Source organism: Micromys minutus (assembly GCF_963924665.1).
Source record: "Micromys minutus genome assembly, chromosome: 3".
Classification (NCBI taxonomy): Eukaryota; Metazoa; Chordata; class Mammalia; order Rodentia; family Muridae; genus Micromys; species Micromys minutus.
This window is the reverse complement of record NC_137972.1, coordinates 5,800,834-5,817,707: the sequence shown is the minus strand read 5'-3', so window position 1 is coordinate 5,817,707 and position 16,874 is coordinate 5,800,834. Positions and strand designations below refer to the sequence as shown.

General features: G+C 42.9%; 1 protein-coding gene across 1 annotated transcript in view; it reads left to right on the top strand.

Moving 5' to 3' along the window:
* ETNK1 (ethanolamine kinase 1) overlaps positions 1-7,845 on the top strand; it is a 40,718-nt gene extending 32,873 nt beyond the window's left edge. The window contains exons 7-8 of the mRNA XM_080914569.1: positions 2,556-2,629; positions 2,816-7,845. Of these exons, the coding sequence (XP_080770695.1) occupies positions 2,556-2,629; positions 2,816-2,888 (147 nt within the window). The 3' untranslated portion in view covers positions 2,889-7,845. The remainder of the gene's footprint in view (positions 1-2,555; positions 2,630-2,815) is intronic.
* Positions 7,846-16,874: the final 9,029 nt, after the last annotated feature.

Here is a 16,874-nt window from a genome sequence, read left to right as displayed (position 1 = left end):
TCCATATATATGTACCTCGAATACGTGTTCCAACACATGCGCATTCACAGACACACATGCAAAAATGTAAGGTGGGAAGGGAGTGTTTCCATATGCACACAGGTGCACACTGCCCTGCTTTATTTATGCACGCTGATAGAGAAAGATGAGTGGACATCAGACTAAAGTGTGTGTGTGTGTGTGTGTGTAATTTAGAGAACAACTAGCAGGTGTGAGTGTTCTCATCACCCCGTGAGGATCAGGCGTTGAACCTGTGCCCTTTGGTTTTATGGTGAAACCTTTAGTCATTGACCCATGTCGCTGGCTGAAGAACTGTTCTATCAGTGTCACTCCTTTAGCATTTTCTATACATTTTTGAGTATATGGTATGTTCACTATATCCTGAGGTCAGATACCAACTTTAAACTAGTTAGTTTTTGTTGAATTTCTTTTGTCTTATTCTACTGATCTTTATTATGTGGCTTTCGGCCATTTCATTTCTGGAAATGTTACATTGGGGCTTTTCTGTCTCCAGAATAGTGTGGCAGGATTTTTACACAGGTGTGCACCGACGCATGCAGGTGCATGCTCCACTTCCCTTTAAGACCTCTGCTAGCTGCTGTTAGCAACTCTGATTTCCTTTTGCAGAACACTGAGGTGTTTGAATGGATGAGTAACTCCCCCGTTCTCTTTACTTTAAGGTCTTTGTCCAGCAGATGTCCTTGTTGTGTAGAACATGGCATATTGTGGTAAATGTTGAAGTAGTATATGTAGCTGGGTCACATAGTACATCTGTTTAGACCTTTCTGTGACGTCTCCATGTTCATTTCCATACTGGCTAGGAGTGCAGTCCAGTTAGTAATGCAGAGGGATTTAATCCAGCTGCATGCTTTCAGCAGTTACTGACAGTTTGTGATAATCGCATTCTCACGCTGGTGGGCATCTCCACTGTGCTTATTTGCAGTTCTCTATGGCTGTTGATGTTGATAGGCACTGAAACTTGAGACCTCCATTGACATGACACCAAAACAATGTCTTCATTTACTTTGGGTGTGAGCATGCTCAGGCCACAGGATGTGTGGAGTCAGAGGACGGCCTACTAGAATTGTTTCTCTTCTTCTGCCATGTGGGTTCTGGAGATCAAGGATGTTAGGTTTGATGGGTGGAAGCCACTTCATTTCCTCTCTGAGCAACCTCACTGCCAATTTGTTGCTTTTGCCTTAGAGGATATACCAGAAATAAAACTGTATTTTTAACATTATTTTTTTCTAGAGCATCTCTAGTAAAAGTAGAGTATTTCTGGGGAAATGGAACTCTAATTTTGTTACCAGCAGCATTAGAAACAATTATGTCTGTGAATGTTTTGCCTGATATATGTTTGCATACCACTTTGTGTGCCTGGTGCCCTCAGAATCAGATGTCATCAGTCCCCTGGGACTGGAGTTACAGATGGCTGTGAGCTCCTGTGTGGGTGCCATATAGGTACTAGGAATCTTATCTGAGTCTTCTGGAAGAGCAGCCTCTATGTTACCAGTATTTTTTTTTAACTATAAAATTTTGATTTTATAATTAGTATATGTGTATACACATACATGCACATACGTATCAAAAGGCAAGACAATTTGAGAGTAGTTTCTCCTTCGAGTTCCTGGAGTCAAACTCAGAGCTCTTTCCCTTGTTGAATTGTCTTGCTGTTGACCTGTGCTAGCTGAATTTTAAAATACCATGTCTAAGTGAAATTAATTGTGGGCCAGTGAAATGGCCTAATGGCCAGAGTAAATTCTGGAAATTTGTATGGTTGAAGGAGAAAATGAGTCCTCTTTCTTCCACATATGTTTACAGTGTCTGTCTGTCTGTCTGTCCCTCCTCTCTAAACACACAAACAAATGTAATTCAGAAAGAAAACAGGGTCTGGAGAGATGGCTCATTGGTTAAGAGCTTTCCAAGAGGGACCTGGAATTTGGTCCTAGCACTGCACATGCTGGCACATAGCAATTTACAACTCCAGTTCGGGTGATATATTACATTCTTCTGGACACTGGGAATGCACGTGGTGCACAAAGATGCATGGAGGCACTCAAACATGTAAAATAAATCACATTAACTTTAAGTTCTAGGATGCCGTTTTCATTGATATATTCATTGTTCGTCACTGTTGTAAGCAGTGTGCATAATGGAGCCATTAAAATAGATGGAGGGTGTGAACCAGTTCTGTGTCTGTGTGTGCGCTATGTGGAATGTTGGATTCTGCTTTGGACAGAGGTTACAGAAACTACTAGACTTCACTTTCCGAGTTATTTTGACTTTGTCACTTGTCAGTGACGTCATCAGGGCTGACCCTATAATTACTTGTATGCTTTGGATGGCCATGTTATATTTAAAAAAAAAAAAAAAGAAGAAGAAAAAAAGATACTTTGGGTTAGAGAGCGTAGCTCAGTAGACCCAGATGCAGTCTTTACCAAGAACGTAGAGAGAAAGTGAAGTACCATACATGTAATTGATGAAAAGTATAGAATTAACAATTTTGTATTGCGTACAAAAATATATTTCTGTAATTGTTGATTTTTCTCTTTAAGGCTTCGCATTTCTTTTGGGGACTCTGGGCTTTGATACAAGCTAAGTACTCCACGATCGAGTTCGACTTCCTTGGGTAAGATGATGTTCACCGAGGTCGAGGTTGGCCTAGGTAGACATGACAAGGGCGTCCATCACTGAAGGTCACACCCACCTCTGTGCTCAGCAAGGGAGTGTCCGGTGGGGCAGCAGGCGAAGCGTAAGAGGAAGCAGCTGCAGGACTGAGGTCAGCTCTGACTCCACCTTGTTCTTTCTCCACTAGGTATGCGATTGTCCGTTTTAACCAGTACTTCAAAATGAAGCCTGAGGTCACAGCACTAAAAATGCCAGAGTAAAGAAGAGGCCTCGCTGTTCTCCAGGAGCTGAGCGGCGCTTATGGATGGTTCTGAGAAATTCCAAAAGCCAATATTTGTTAAAACTCATTTAATTTGGTTATCTTGCTTTAAAAATTATGCCTCTAAACAACCAACCTATTTTTAAATAGAATGATGTTAAGAATATGCTTACTGCTGTCAGTATGTGGTGGGCTAAACATTTGACCATCAGCAGAGAGTGTAGAGTCTGGCTTTAGCCTGTGGCAGTACAGCCCATGTTATGTGTGAATTACTTATTACAGATTTGACATGACTGACTACTTTGATCTTTCATTTGTTGGTTCATTGTATGCAATGAGAATATTGTGGACATCTTTGAAAGGTTTTGTTGATAGATTTAATTTCAAAAAGGCATTCTTGTTGTTTGGTGTAATCTTTGTAAAACGAATCATTTACTCTCAACCTTGGCAGTCACTGCCTCAGTAGTTACTTAGGGTATTTTAGAGAAATGCCCGTGGAGGAGGGAGCAAGGCAGTTACTGTCTCCTGGGAATACTTTTTTGAATTGGAAATTGGAAATCATTTCTTTTTTGGGGAGTACAACTTAGAATTAAATTGTCTCTTTACATAGCCTGACAATATAAAATATATTTAGTGTATAAGCCTGGAATATAACAATTTAATGTTAAAATCTGTTATTTAGTCATGTTTTCAAATACTAGATACAGTCATTTAAGGTAATAGTCCCAGTTTTTAGAATTTACCTATCAAATTGTTTGTAACCACATGTTATGTTTCCTTGAGATGCTCTGTTTTTGTTCATTAAACAATAGCTGGCGTTGTTAGTATTGAAACAGACAGAGTTCATCGTTCTGGGAAGCAGTGAATGTCATTTAGATGCTTCCTATTCAGATTCATTCCCTATGTTGGTTTTGTGTCTATAGTCAGCAAATGATTAGTTATATGTGTAATTCCAGAGTAGTGTTACAGAATCAGTAAGGAATATTAGCTAGGTCACTGAGCTTGAATACTTAAAGTCTAACAGATAAGGAAATGTGAAGTAGGAGTAGTTGTGGTAGGAGGACTTGTTTTTATTTATCTTGGTTTTGTCAGTCTAGTTTTTATTTTGTGTAGGTGTAAGAGGGAGGTAACTATTTCATGAAAGGAAGTTAGGTCTTTGAGGTAGACAAGGCTTTAATCTTTGAAGACTGCTCTGTGGGCTTGAGCAGTCAGGGGTAACTACTTAGATTAGTCAGACAGGCTTTGCACTTTGGTCACATAAGTGCTTATGTACAAAGTTGGCTCCATGGATCTGCATATTTAAAGTATGAAATACAGATCTATTCTAAGATTGTCTGGTGTTCACATGACTTATGTTCTCAGCCAAGTGCTTTAAAATACTTGGATTGTCTCAAGGTGTTCAAACCTAATAAAGTAGCAACAGGCCATTTGAGATGGTAAATTCTAGCCACATACATAGACTCTTAAATGCGTGTCTCTAACAGTGTTAGACCTGGATTCGGTCTCTCCCTCCCCAGTGCTGTAATGTTCACATTTGTCTTTATGAACCACATCACTGTAAGATCATTACAGTTCTGCCGACTCCCTTGAATGGAAACAAATAGTGACAAGCTCTCTACAAAGCAAACCTGCAAAAACTGGCTTAGTGGAATTTCATTCATGGTTGGAACATTGTCATAGGATGATAAAGATGTGAGCCTCCTGGTTCTTTGCTTTCCTCCTTAAAATCCAAGAGTTTGTGTCATGTGGAAACTCTGGAGAAGACAGTGTTGGCTGGTCTGTTCCTGCTCTTGAGAGTGCTTTGCATGGAAGTTCACTGTGCTGCTGCTGCTGCTGCTGTGGACTGCAAAGCAGCCAGCTAAAAGGTGACAGACTCCTGTGGCAGTGAGTGCAATGACCACAAGGCTTCCTCGTTCACACTGGTAGCTTGTAAGAGATCTGGGAAAGAGACTAGCACATGGAAACTCTTGCCCCCATTCCTTGGCCAGACTTGGGTGCTCTGATGCACCTGCTTCTCATACACTTTTGGGGATCATGGTGTAGACTATCAACAGGATTCAAAATGTCTTTCTTTGTATTGACCATGTAAGGGATTCTAAAGAGGGTGTGTTGGGACTGTTCTGAAGAACATCCCTCTAAAATGTGTCCTGTGGCTTGCTAGATATCAGTTGCCTTCTTTGTTCAGCTAAGGAACTTGAATGCCTTACCAATCACTCAGCTGGTAGTCGGCTAGTTTTGTAAATGTGAACGTGGATGTTAGAGGTGGCATTCATGGATGTTCAATGTAATCAATAGACCATAGTGGCCTGGATGCTTTAACAAGCAAAATTCTACATTTCTGCCCTCCACCCCCATCCTGTCTCCCTGGCACACTGTATGATCTTGAACCTGACCAGTGATATTTGATGCCCTTTCTCTCCCCCTTGTGCTACCACCGTTTCTGGAAATGAGATGTGGTGGCCACATCTTGCTGTTGACATGATCTGCCTGAGATCAACATGAGCACAAACCTCATCAACTAGGTCTGCTTGGAGTGTAAATAGGACAGTGTAAATAAGCCGCTGTAATTAGTGTGAGTGTTGTCTTGCGTAAAGAGCGTGTAGTTTTGCATTTTCCTTTGTAGAAATTTTTCTGTCACTAAATGATCCAGCCTTGGCATTAGGCTGGGAACAGTGCAGTGAGATAGCAGGAACGGGAAGGAAGGTTAATGGTTAAGTTCACTTTGGATTTATTTATTTAGCCTCTCAGTGCCTAATAAGACTTTTTTCCATTTTTTACTTGGCTGTTATTATTATTTTGTAAGTTAGATTCTGGGAAGCAGTACATTTACAGAGCTCATCTTTGAGTCACAATTTGAAGCTAAAGGAAACTAAAAATGTAATTTGTTTGTAAACTGAAGTGTGGTCCCTTTTCTATTTTCAGAGTTTGTTGACACTTTCTATAAAAACTTGAAATTCAATGTGAATGTAAATCTTATCCATAAGACAGGGCGAACGGCACCCCGCAGGTTTGTCAGACACCTTCTCTGGAGTGGGTCAGTACGGGCCAACTACTTCCCTCCCTGACCTCCAAATGTTTATTTTAATTCTGTGTTGCTAAAATTAAATTTAGACTTAAAACAATTCCCCCAAGCACTCGAAAGAAAAGTTAGAAAAGTGTTCAGTTGTCTTCTGTTCCGCTTATGCCCCTGGACCTCTTGGTGATCTCACTGACTGGCATAGAAAGGGCAGGAGTGCCAGGTGGAGTTTGACTTTTCTCTGACTTGCTTTCAAGCATTTTATACTGCATTCCAGAGTACTGTAGACTTAAATAGTTCCCTTTCACCTGTCGCCTGTCAACAGTGCTTTGTCCTGGGGTTGTCCTAGTGGCTGCAGCATGTGCTACCTCACTGGGAAGGTGCGTGCGGGTGGAGAGAGAGTCTTTGGCCTCAGTTGCTGTTGGCTTTCCCGTCAGGTTATAGGCTGGTCTTTACTGTGAAGATAACCTGCACCTTCTGGCCTGTGCCTGTTCTGAGACGCAGAGGAGACGGTGCTGAGCCGCCTTCCGCACAGTGACAGCAGTGTTCAGTCTTGGCTTTGACAAATGCTATCAGCTGCTCCAGACAAAACGCCCCCATTTTTGGAATTTCAGTCCATATTTCTGTAAACGAAAATACTTGAGGTTTTGCATTACTCTGAATTCTTGAAGGCTAAATTCAGTGACATTCACAAGATAAATTAGATTTGTTTTAACAGGTTCTATGCTGAAAATTTTAATTTTGGCTCAGTTTGATATGGGAAGAAACCCCAAAGTATTTGGATTAGAAACAAATGATGGTGTTTGATTGATAAGCACTTTAGACTCTTGTGTTGGCTGCAGCTTCTCCCTGGACTGTGCAGTGTAGCACCACCGCCATCTTTGTCCATTGTGCGTCAGTGGCATATAGACTTGCAAAAATACTCTAAAATAGTGATTTTATTTTTTGGTTGCCTTACCTACGGTGGTCCTTTAGATCTTATCAGTAACACTAGAAGTCTCAGAACTGAAAACACCCCATTGTCTTTTGACTAGTTTGTGAAAATGGAGCAGGAAAGCCTATCCGATTACAGCTTCCTAGGCAGAAACAGCGAGGTTGAAGCCCAGTGACACCGGCAGAGCAGCGGAGGCAGAGCACCTCTTGTCTGAGCCTGTGCTGTGGCATTGCTGCTGTGTGCTGTGGGTAGTGACATACTGCGTGTTCCTTGTTAGTAACCTGAAGTTGTCCCCTGTATTTACATGTACTAAGGTGACTGTAAACTAAGGGAACCTGTAAGAACTTTCTGTATTTAGGAGCTTTTGTACAGCAAGGTTACATGTCTCGACTGAAATGAGACATGGTATTACCCATATGCAAGGGGGAAAGCTGAAATGAGGAACTGTCATTGCATTAGCTGTCTGTTGAACTGGGAAGTTGTGGCATAGGGTCTTAACTTTGTGTTTCTCAAATGTGAATTGTGGTCGAGTGCTGCTTTGTGTAGACTGTAAGTGCTATGGGTAGTCTCAGCACTGAACAGGGATCGATACCTCGCAGATGAGCGCAGCCATTGTCCTAGGTCTCCCTCCACCTCGTCAAGTGTCTGAGTGCTGGGGAACTTGCTTATCTGTTTGCTAGCAGAGATACTTCCTGCTTTTTCCTTTGTTGTTACATATTTTTATGTTTTAAATTTAATTTTTACTACTGTTAATTTAAGTGACGTTTGTTCCGTGTATAAAATGGCATTGCCGGTGAAAATCAACAGCCTCGTTTATGAAGCTGCTGTAGTGAAGTACCTTTGTGTTCTGTGTTCATGAACTTGCAGTGAAGCCGTGGTTCTTTTCGGATAAAGTACGGCTTAGGCTTTATTTCTGTTTAATAAGGCTTTCTACCATTGATTAAATGAAGGAATGTATCTTTTTGAAGAGATTTATATTCTGTAAATAAACATTGGTTGTAACAATAAAGTTGAGTTCTAACTATAATGTGTCCATGTTGTTCATATGTAATTAAGACTGTGTCTTGCAGAATATGGGGAAATACCCGACTTGAAAGGATTGGAGTCGAGTCATAGAGTGTTTATCTAGCAAGGGTATCTGTATGCCCAACAAAAGATCACTGGGGCTTGCTGGCTCCCAGCCTAACCAAGAAAGTACGAGCCCAGGTTGAAGCATGCTAGGATACCAAAATCTAGCTTGCTCATACGTATCCACATAGATCCACATGTGCATTTTAGGAGATCCACCTGCCTCTGCTTCCTGAGTTGCTAGGATTAAAGATTTCCTCCACCCTAGTAGGTTGATCACATTTCAGCCATGTAGAAAAAGCACAGGAAGTGGGGTAAGGCTGTGTACATTTTTAAAGTCCACTTGGTAACATACTTCCAGCAAGCTTTTCCTCCTAGACACTCTTCAGCCTCTCAGAGGCCCTCCAGTGGGACCAAGTGTTGAGATGCATGAGCCTGTGGGGGAGGGGAGTACAGCTCATTCAAACCGCCACATTGATTCTGGCTTTGCAGTGTGCGGCCGAGACATTTTGAAAATCTATCCTACCAACTGAGCCACCCCTCCCAGGCTCCAGATCTCTGCTCCTCGGGCTTCTCGGCCCAAACTCTGAGGGAGATTTGAGAAAGTTTCTGTTTAGCCAGCTGTCCACCTGTGGCCTTGCCCTTACTTTACCGGACTGCCCCATGTCAACGGACTTAATTCCTCAGTCCAGTTTTATGCTTTTGGGGTCTGTCTCCTTGTGTGTCCATGCTCCCTAGTGAGGCGAATGTTGTTTCTCTAGTTTCAAAACACTAGTACTAAGGGCACATGATGAGCTTTCATTTCCCACACAAAAGTGTAAGAAAGTAGAGAAACATTTTCCAAGAAAAGACTAGGAGGGTAGGATTTATTATCTCAGGAAAGCTAAACCCTCTGGGCAAAAATGGTGAGATTAACTTGTCTGACTCGGTGTGATGCCTACAAGGAGAAAACCTGAAGTTGAAATTAATTGAACTCCGCCATGTTTTCCCTCCCATCTTGATTTGTTTTGTATTGTTTAAGCTTCAATTGAGAGAAATATATTTTTAACTGCAGTTAATTTCCCAGAGGGGTGTGTGTGTGTGTGTGTGTGTTTATAAATACTGTGCATGTCTGCGTGCATGTGTGTGCGTGAAAGAGGTGTGTAGGTTGGTGCATGTACCACTGCACCTTTGTGGGGTTCAAAGACAGTTGTGTGGTCAGTTCCTTTCGTATTGTAATATTTAAATGAGAATGTGCCCCCTTCAGATGTTTGAGTCAATGGTCCTTGCCTGTGGCGTTGTTAAATGTTTAGGAGCTGTAGCCTTCCTTGCTGGATGAAGTGTCCCTGGAGGTGAAAAGCACATTGTTCTCCGAGCTTACTGTGCTCTTTTGCTCATGGTTGAAGATGTCTGCTCCTCAGATCCCTGCTTCAGAAACTACGCCTTCTTTTCCAGTGGCACCGTACACCCAGATAAATCTTTCTCCATAAGTGGTCTGGTCGTAGTGCACCACAGCAATGAACTATGCACATGGTTTACAGAGATCAAGTCCGAGTTACTAGACTTACAGTAGCCTGCTCTATACAGCCCTGGCTGTCCTAGAACTCTCTACATAGACCTGGCATCCAACTCACAGAGATCCCACTATCTCTGCCTCCCAATCACTGGGATTAAAGGTGTGTGCCACCATACAGTTCAGCCTAGTTTTTAAAAGGTGGGTCTACAACAGTGAGTGAAGCAGCAGATGCCTCTCTCTCTCTCTCTCTCTCTCTCTCTCTCTCTCTCTCTCTCTCTCTCTCTCTGTGTGTGTGTGTGTGTGTGTGTGTGTGTCTTAGAGTTGCAGCTAGAATCTGCAGTTAGTTTTCTTGTACTATTTTACAGAACTCAGAAAAACCCAAAGCAGGCATTATTGGCTTACATTAGAACCCTATTTGTGGCAGATAATGACAGCTGTTAGTAATGACTGGTGTAGGCAAGAATCTTGTGTCCAAACACATAGCACTTGCACTGGGTTGCCTTTGATACAACCTAATTTTTATTTCTGTTGCTATGATAAAGTACCCTGACAAAAGCAACCTGAGCAAGGGTGTATTTTGGCTCACAGTTGGTGGATACAGTTCATGGCTCTGACAACAAAGTGCTAGCAGATAAGGTCATGCGCTATCTGTAGTCGAGATAAATGCTTGTGATTGGTTCATTTCGTTTTCCTACCCAGGATTCCATCCTAGGAAATGGTGCCATTTGTAGCGACTGAGTCTTCCCAACTTAACCCAATGAGACAATTCCCCATAGTTACACCCAGAGGTGATTCTAGATCTCACCAAATTGACAACTGAGGCTAATTAACAGCCTACAATTGCTTTTGACACAGTGAGTAACTTTCCTGAATAATTTAAATTCTGCATAAGACTATGAATCAATATCACACACCCGTCTCTACTAAGATCTCTGTAGTTGGTTTTCACAACTATTTGTACTGTGAATCTTAATAGCTGAAAAATAATTCTTTTTACAAAAATACTATATTTAGTAGTTAGTTGATGAATACTATTTTGATCTTCACACCACACTGAAGATGCTAATTCAAACTGCTCTCTTTTCCTCGTTTTGTAACACTAGGAGAGAATTTAAAATGTTATTGTGTTCCTTGCATATTTCTTCTTTTGTGGTGGCAGAAAAGGCTGTCTTGCTGATGTCCCTAACAAAAGCCAAAAGCTATCTCACTCAAAGATTTGTGAGCACCAACTTTGAAATCTGACTGAACTGAACAAGAAGGAAAATACTAAGTACTTGACAGTGTTTGTCGGCACTCACTTCCTTATCAGAACAGATTCCTGTTGTCTTCACTTTTCCCAAGTGGTGATGGAACTATTTCATTTATCTTTCAGAATAAAGATGAAACATTAGGGCAGGGTGTTGGGCAGATGGTCAAAGTCTGAAGACATCACTATGGCAGTCTTTCTACACATCTGGGTTTACTCAGCTCTGGCCATTGCCCCGCTTCTACCTCATTAAGGACTCTTTAGGACCTTCCAACTGGAGACCTCTTTTCTGTTTCCCTCCTCTGACCTTCAGTGGGAATCCTGGACTCTCATGTGTCACTGCGGTCTCTCCTGCCAGCATCTGTAACAAGTCACCTCTCACCAATGTTTCTCTTACCACCATCTACAAAACAGGCTTGGATATATCTAGATGTCTTTGATGATGGCAGCTGACCTGCTAATAACATGTTCTTTCCTTCCTTCTTTTCCTTTCTTCTTTCTTTGAGACAGGGTGTCTCATTATGTAGCTTTGACTGTCCTGGAACTCTCTATGTACACCAGGCTAGGCTGGCCTCAAACTCACAGAAATCTAGCTGCCTCTTCCTTCCAAGTGTTGGGATTAAAAGCCTACATCACCACAGTTGGCTATTATCTATTGACACAGTTCCGGGGGTCAAATCCAGAACCATGTACATGCTACGCAAATGTTCCACCTCCAAGCTTTATCCCCAGCTCAGCTCATTCTTTTTTCACCCCGATCCTCTTTTTACCCCCTTATTCCTGATGAGCAACTACTTTATATAGTGTTTAGTGTGATTTTATAGTATACAAAACCAAAAAGGCCTTATGCATGAAAGGTATACACTCACAGAGGAGTAGCTAGGGAATGTGATAATTTATTCTCCCCCTCAAAGATTTATTTTATGTGTGTGATAGTTTGAATAAGAATGACCCCCAGAGACTCATGTATTTGAATGCTTAATCATTAGGTAGTGGCACTACTTGAGAAGGATTAGGAGGTGTGGCTTTTGTTGGAGTGGGTGTAGCCAATCTTTTGCAGTTCTATAATAAAAAGGAATAATTGGGCAAGGAAAAATACAAAATGTATGACTTGAGGAGAAAAGGAGCACCAGGAAGAGCAAAATTCTGTGTTCTAGGAGATAAAACATCTAAAGCAAAGCCTGAAGTTAAATGGAACTAAAGGGAATGGTGACCTAAGGGAAAACCCCCACTCAGCTCAACCTCCAACTTGTGACAAGTCAGAAAAGCTTAAAGAGTGAAGGAAACCATGGAAACAGGAAGCCAATGAGAATGTATGTGAATGAGGAAGCCATGTTCTAGCACCAGCAAGCAGTACTTGGTGACTTTAGCCATGTGGTTCTGGGCTTTAGAGTCAGAGATGCAAGAAAAGGTTTGTGGAGTCTCCCTCTGTGGCAAAGGAAAACCACTGAGGCCAGGCATGTGTCAGGGGTGTCTGAAGGGGCTCAAGCTGGCTCAAGCATGAAAAACATGGCTGCAGTAGGCCCTCCATTCTCTCTGCCCTTCCTTGCTAAACCATAGATTGCATTCCTAAAGCTAATCTCCCAAGTTTCATCCCCTTATTTGGCCACTTTCTTCCCCTGGGAATGATGGCTACTAAGGTCCAGCTATCAAAAGCCCCCCCTTTGGCTCTTCTATTTCACCTGTCTAATTAAAACTGAACAGCTCATTCCAACACCGGGTTTTCGTTTTTACTTTTACAAACTGCCATTTGCCTCTGGGCCATGTCTGTCTCCCCTTTATCCAGAGGCACTCCCACCTTGGGCAGATCCCCTATTCCTGTTCTCCCTTGTACCCTTCCCATTCTTCTAGCTCATGATCTCCTGCTTTGTCTCTTGTTCCTTGCCTTATGTCCCGCTGGGGCAAAGAAATCTTTTTGTTTGTGCTGAGAACTTGGTCTTAGGGTGTCTTCCAAATACCAGTTCCTCCAGTGTCTGCTCATGGAGGCCGGAGAGGCCGTTGCATGTATGAAGCTGAGAAGGTGAAGCCTGGATCGTATTGGAGACTTCAAGATGTTAGAGAGCCATGAGATACATACAGGGGAGAGTCTGTGAGGGGGTGTGGAATCACCTCAAGAGAGAGAAGTATGTTGCAGTCAACAAAACTGAACAGAGCTGCAAACCAAAGAGAACTTTGACTGAGACATGGAGATGTAGTTCAAAGTTTGCTCTGCTGGTTTCATTTCTGGCTTTGGTCTAGTATTTCCTCCCTTTTGGAATGAGTGTATATCCTGTACCTCTGTATGTTGGAAATATGTGATCTGCCCCCCTCCAGCCCCCCAAAGCTGGACCCACTGTTTCTTTGCATAGCTTTGGCTGCCCTGGAACCAGCTCTGTAGACCAGGCTGGCCTCTAAGTTACAGAGATCTGCCTCTGCGTCCCAAGTGCTGGAATTAAAGGCATGCACCACCACCACCACCCAGTGTGGTCTGCTGTTCGATTCTGATTTTATAGGGGTTGAGAGTGATTGACTGGAGACTTCTGAAGTCGGACCTAATGCATTTTTTATTACAACTATAAGCCTATTATGGGAGACAGGAATGTGGTGTTTTGAATAAGATTGGCCCCCATAGGCTTCTATACTTGAACGGTTGGTCATCAGGGAGTGGCTCTATTAGGAGGTGTGGTCTTGGAGTAGGTATGGTCTTGTTGGAGGAAGTGTGTCACTAGGTAGGTGTACTTTGAGGTTTCAAAAGCCCAAGCCAGGCTCAGTGTCTCTCCCTTCTGCCTACGTATCTGGATGTAGAACTTTCAACTACTTCCTCAGCAACATGCCTGCCTGTGCGCTGTCATGTTCCTCACCAAGATAATGACGGGCTAAACCTTTGAAACTGTAAGCAAGCACCCAGTAAAAAGCTTTCTCTTATAAGAGTTGCTTTGGTCACAGTATCTCTTCTCAGCAATAGAAGACTGGCAGAAACAGTGTGTATAGGTGTTTTGCCTACATGCATGTCTTTGTACCACATAAGCACCACATGCGTGCACTGCCCCTAGAGGCCAGAAGATGATGTTGGCTCCTCTAGAGCCGGAGTTACAGATATTCCTGGGCCACCCTGTAGGTGCTGGGAGCTCACCCAGGTCCTCTGCAAGAGCAGCAAGTGCTTTTTAACAATGGAGCCCTCTCTGTCCCCTTACTCTCTTTTTAGTTTGCCTGACATATTATTTTTATTCATTTCATTCTCTCTCTCAGATCTCACATTCAGGTCATCCTCAAGCTTGATATGCAGCTGAGGATGAATTCAAACTCCTGTTCCCAATGCCTCCACCTCTGGCACTGCTGGGATTAAGGGATTGCGTTGTCACATCTGGTTAATACTGGTTCATTGTCATTAAAGGCATTTGTCAGAGATGGCATTTGTTTTGGTCTGTGTGTATGTGTGTGTGCATGTGTGTGTGTGCATAAGCACCTGACTGCTGCATCCCCAGCCCTTGGTAAGTGATTTACAAAAAAGCAGGAAATCTCCATAATGGGCCTCAGATGGTATCCACTGACATTCTTAGCCTTTGGCTGCTGGAAGCTAGTGGTCTGTTTTCTATTCTAAAAGGATTTCACCTGATAATCATAGGACGTTGTGTCAAACACAGAGGTGGGTGGTGAATGCCTATTAGGGGCTAAGCTAGTTCATGTTCAATATAAATTGACTCCAGACTTGCAAAATTCATGTCTCTTTAACCACAGAAGTCATCCTTGCCTTGGACGGCTTGGTGCAGCTATTTTTCCTCTTGGAATTTCAGTACAGAGGAACGCTCAGTGCCGACAGCCAGTCAGGCTTCTGGGATGTGATAAAACCAAGTGTGGTCAGAGTTCATACAAAGCGAGCAAGGGTTTGTTCACGGGACCCTGAACCGCCAAATTAGGAGCTAACAAAGTTGGAGCTTGTGATCAAAATGATTAGTAAATACGGACCCTCAGGACAAGATGCAGAGATAAAGTTTGGTAAGGAGTCAAGGGAGTTTTTGCCACAGGCTAGACTTCCCCCTGCTCCCCGCATCCCCTCCCCTCAAAGACTGAAGCTCAGCTCTGAGCTCAGGGTGTCTAGGATATTCACACGTGCAGCCAGCTACAGGAAAAAACTTTCCCACGCGAGTGCTCAGGGGCAATACGCAAACAGGCCACTAGGTGGTGATATAATGTCACAAGTCTGCCTTGGAATCTCGCTTTCATTCTGAATGCATCCTCCCTGTTTTTTTTTTTTTTTTTTTTTTTTTTTCAATCTTTCTGACTCGGTTTTAGTCCTTTTAAATGTTTTGCGCCTTTCAAACTGTTTTCTCCTTTTAAATTTCTCCTAAGCTGTCCATTAAAACTATCATGATTTTTACACTATTCACTGAATAGGAATTCATTAAAAATTTAAATCCAGTAAAATTTATTACAGAATATTGAGCTATGTGAAAGTGCAGAGATTAGCAAAAGAAATCTTTTCGAACCCATAACTCGGTCGCAGAGCTCCCCAATCCTGGCAGCTCTGGGTCCCCACCCTCACACTCCATCCTCCTCTCTACCATGATTGGAAGCATGTTCAAGTTATCTGTAACCCCATCTATTACTCATGAAGGTGCTTCAGCGTAACTACAATGCCAGCATCATTCCTAAAATATCATCAGTTCCTTAATATTACAAACTCAACATCCAAAGTTGCAATGGCTCATAAGTTAAAAAAAATTTATATTTTGATCTTTGAAACTGGCATTTAAATAAAGCCTATATATTTGCGATTGGTCAATTTTCTCTATTATTATTATTATTATTAATTATTATTATTTGTGAGATGAGGTTTCACTACATAGCCCAGGTAGCCTCGAACTCCTAATGATCCTCTGAGTACTGGGGTTACAAACGTGTCCTATGACCACACTGATTCCTTTTTAGAAATTAGTTTTAGGCTTAAAAAAAAAAATCTGTTAATGCTAATGCTTTGAGAACTTTATACTTTTTACTTCGCTCACCTCCCTCCCCAATTCCTCCTGGATCCACAGTCCCAGTTTGACACCCTCATTTGTTACTTTATTGAGTACATCTGGGACTGCCCACACACTCTTGGGTGTGTGGGTACCCACTGGAGTGTGACCAGTCTGCTGGGGCCACACATTTAAACAAGGCTTCCCTTTCCTCAGACTATCTGCTGTGACTGGCTCCTAGGCTAAGGGTGGGACTTCGTGCCCACCACCTTCCTGCTGTGCTGGGACTTTTGTCTCAGTAGAGCTTTGGTAGCCCTCTCCCTCTCTTCTCCCCTCCCTCCCTCCGTCTGTCTGTCTTTCTGCTTGCAGTTTGTTTGTTGAGAGAGCTAAGTTATTTTTCTGTAGCTTTCTTTCCATAGTCTAGATTTTCTTTTTCCTGATTGCTGTCAACTCTTAAAATGGGTAGTGAAACATTTGGTAATTTTCTAAATAAAGTTTAAGATGAGAAAGTAAGCACTTGCTTTCTCTGTTCCTGTTGCGGGGCTTCTGAACATTCCAGGAAAAAAAAAATCTGACACCTTTACCGCGACTCACATCAGACCCTGTGTGAAGTCGACAGCCATGCAGATCAGAACGTCAGACGTTCTAACACACCTTGGTTTTCTCTATTTCCAGTGACTCCCCTGCTCCTCAAACCCCAGTCTCAGGCCAGTCTCTCTAGAATCCGGCCGGCACTTCAGAACCCTTTTGTGTTGTACACCTGAACCCAGTTAAGCATATTAGCTGCTCTCTCTGACCTCTCAGGTTTGCTCCGTTTGTTCAGTGGGGCAGAGTCCTGGGAACTGGGCGTTCAGGTCCGGCTTCGTCACACTAGGGGATACCCGAGAGGTCCAGGCCAGCCTGGCAATGCCACAAGGTGCTGTGTCAGAAAATAAAAACATGGAAGTTCAAATATGCAACGTCCCATGAGCTCTGTGTTGAATGCTTCCTCTCAACCAGCAGTTTTTTGGGGGTCTGATCCTGTAGGCGGAAGTGCATCATTGGGGGCTGGCCCTGTTTCCGGTCCCCTCTTTTGCTCTGCTTCATGACCTTGGAGTGAGCTAGCTGCTGAGGCCTCCGAAGCCTCTGGAACCCTGCAGGGAAGCCCCCACCGAGGCTTGAGGCTGTGGGAGTTTTCTCTCAGCTGTTAGTTTTGACTTTCCATATTGTGTCTCCCCTTCCCACGGCATTTCCTTAGTGGCCTGACCATGCTTTCCGTAAGTGTCACTTTTGGTGCCCCTACTCCGGTGAC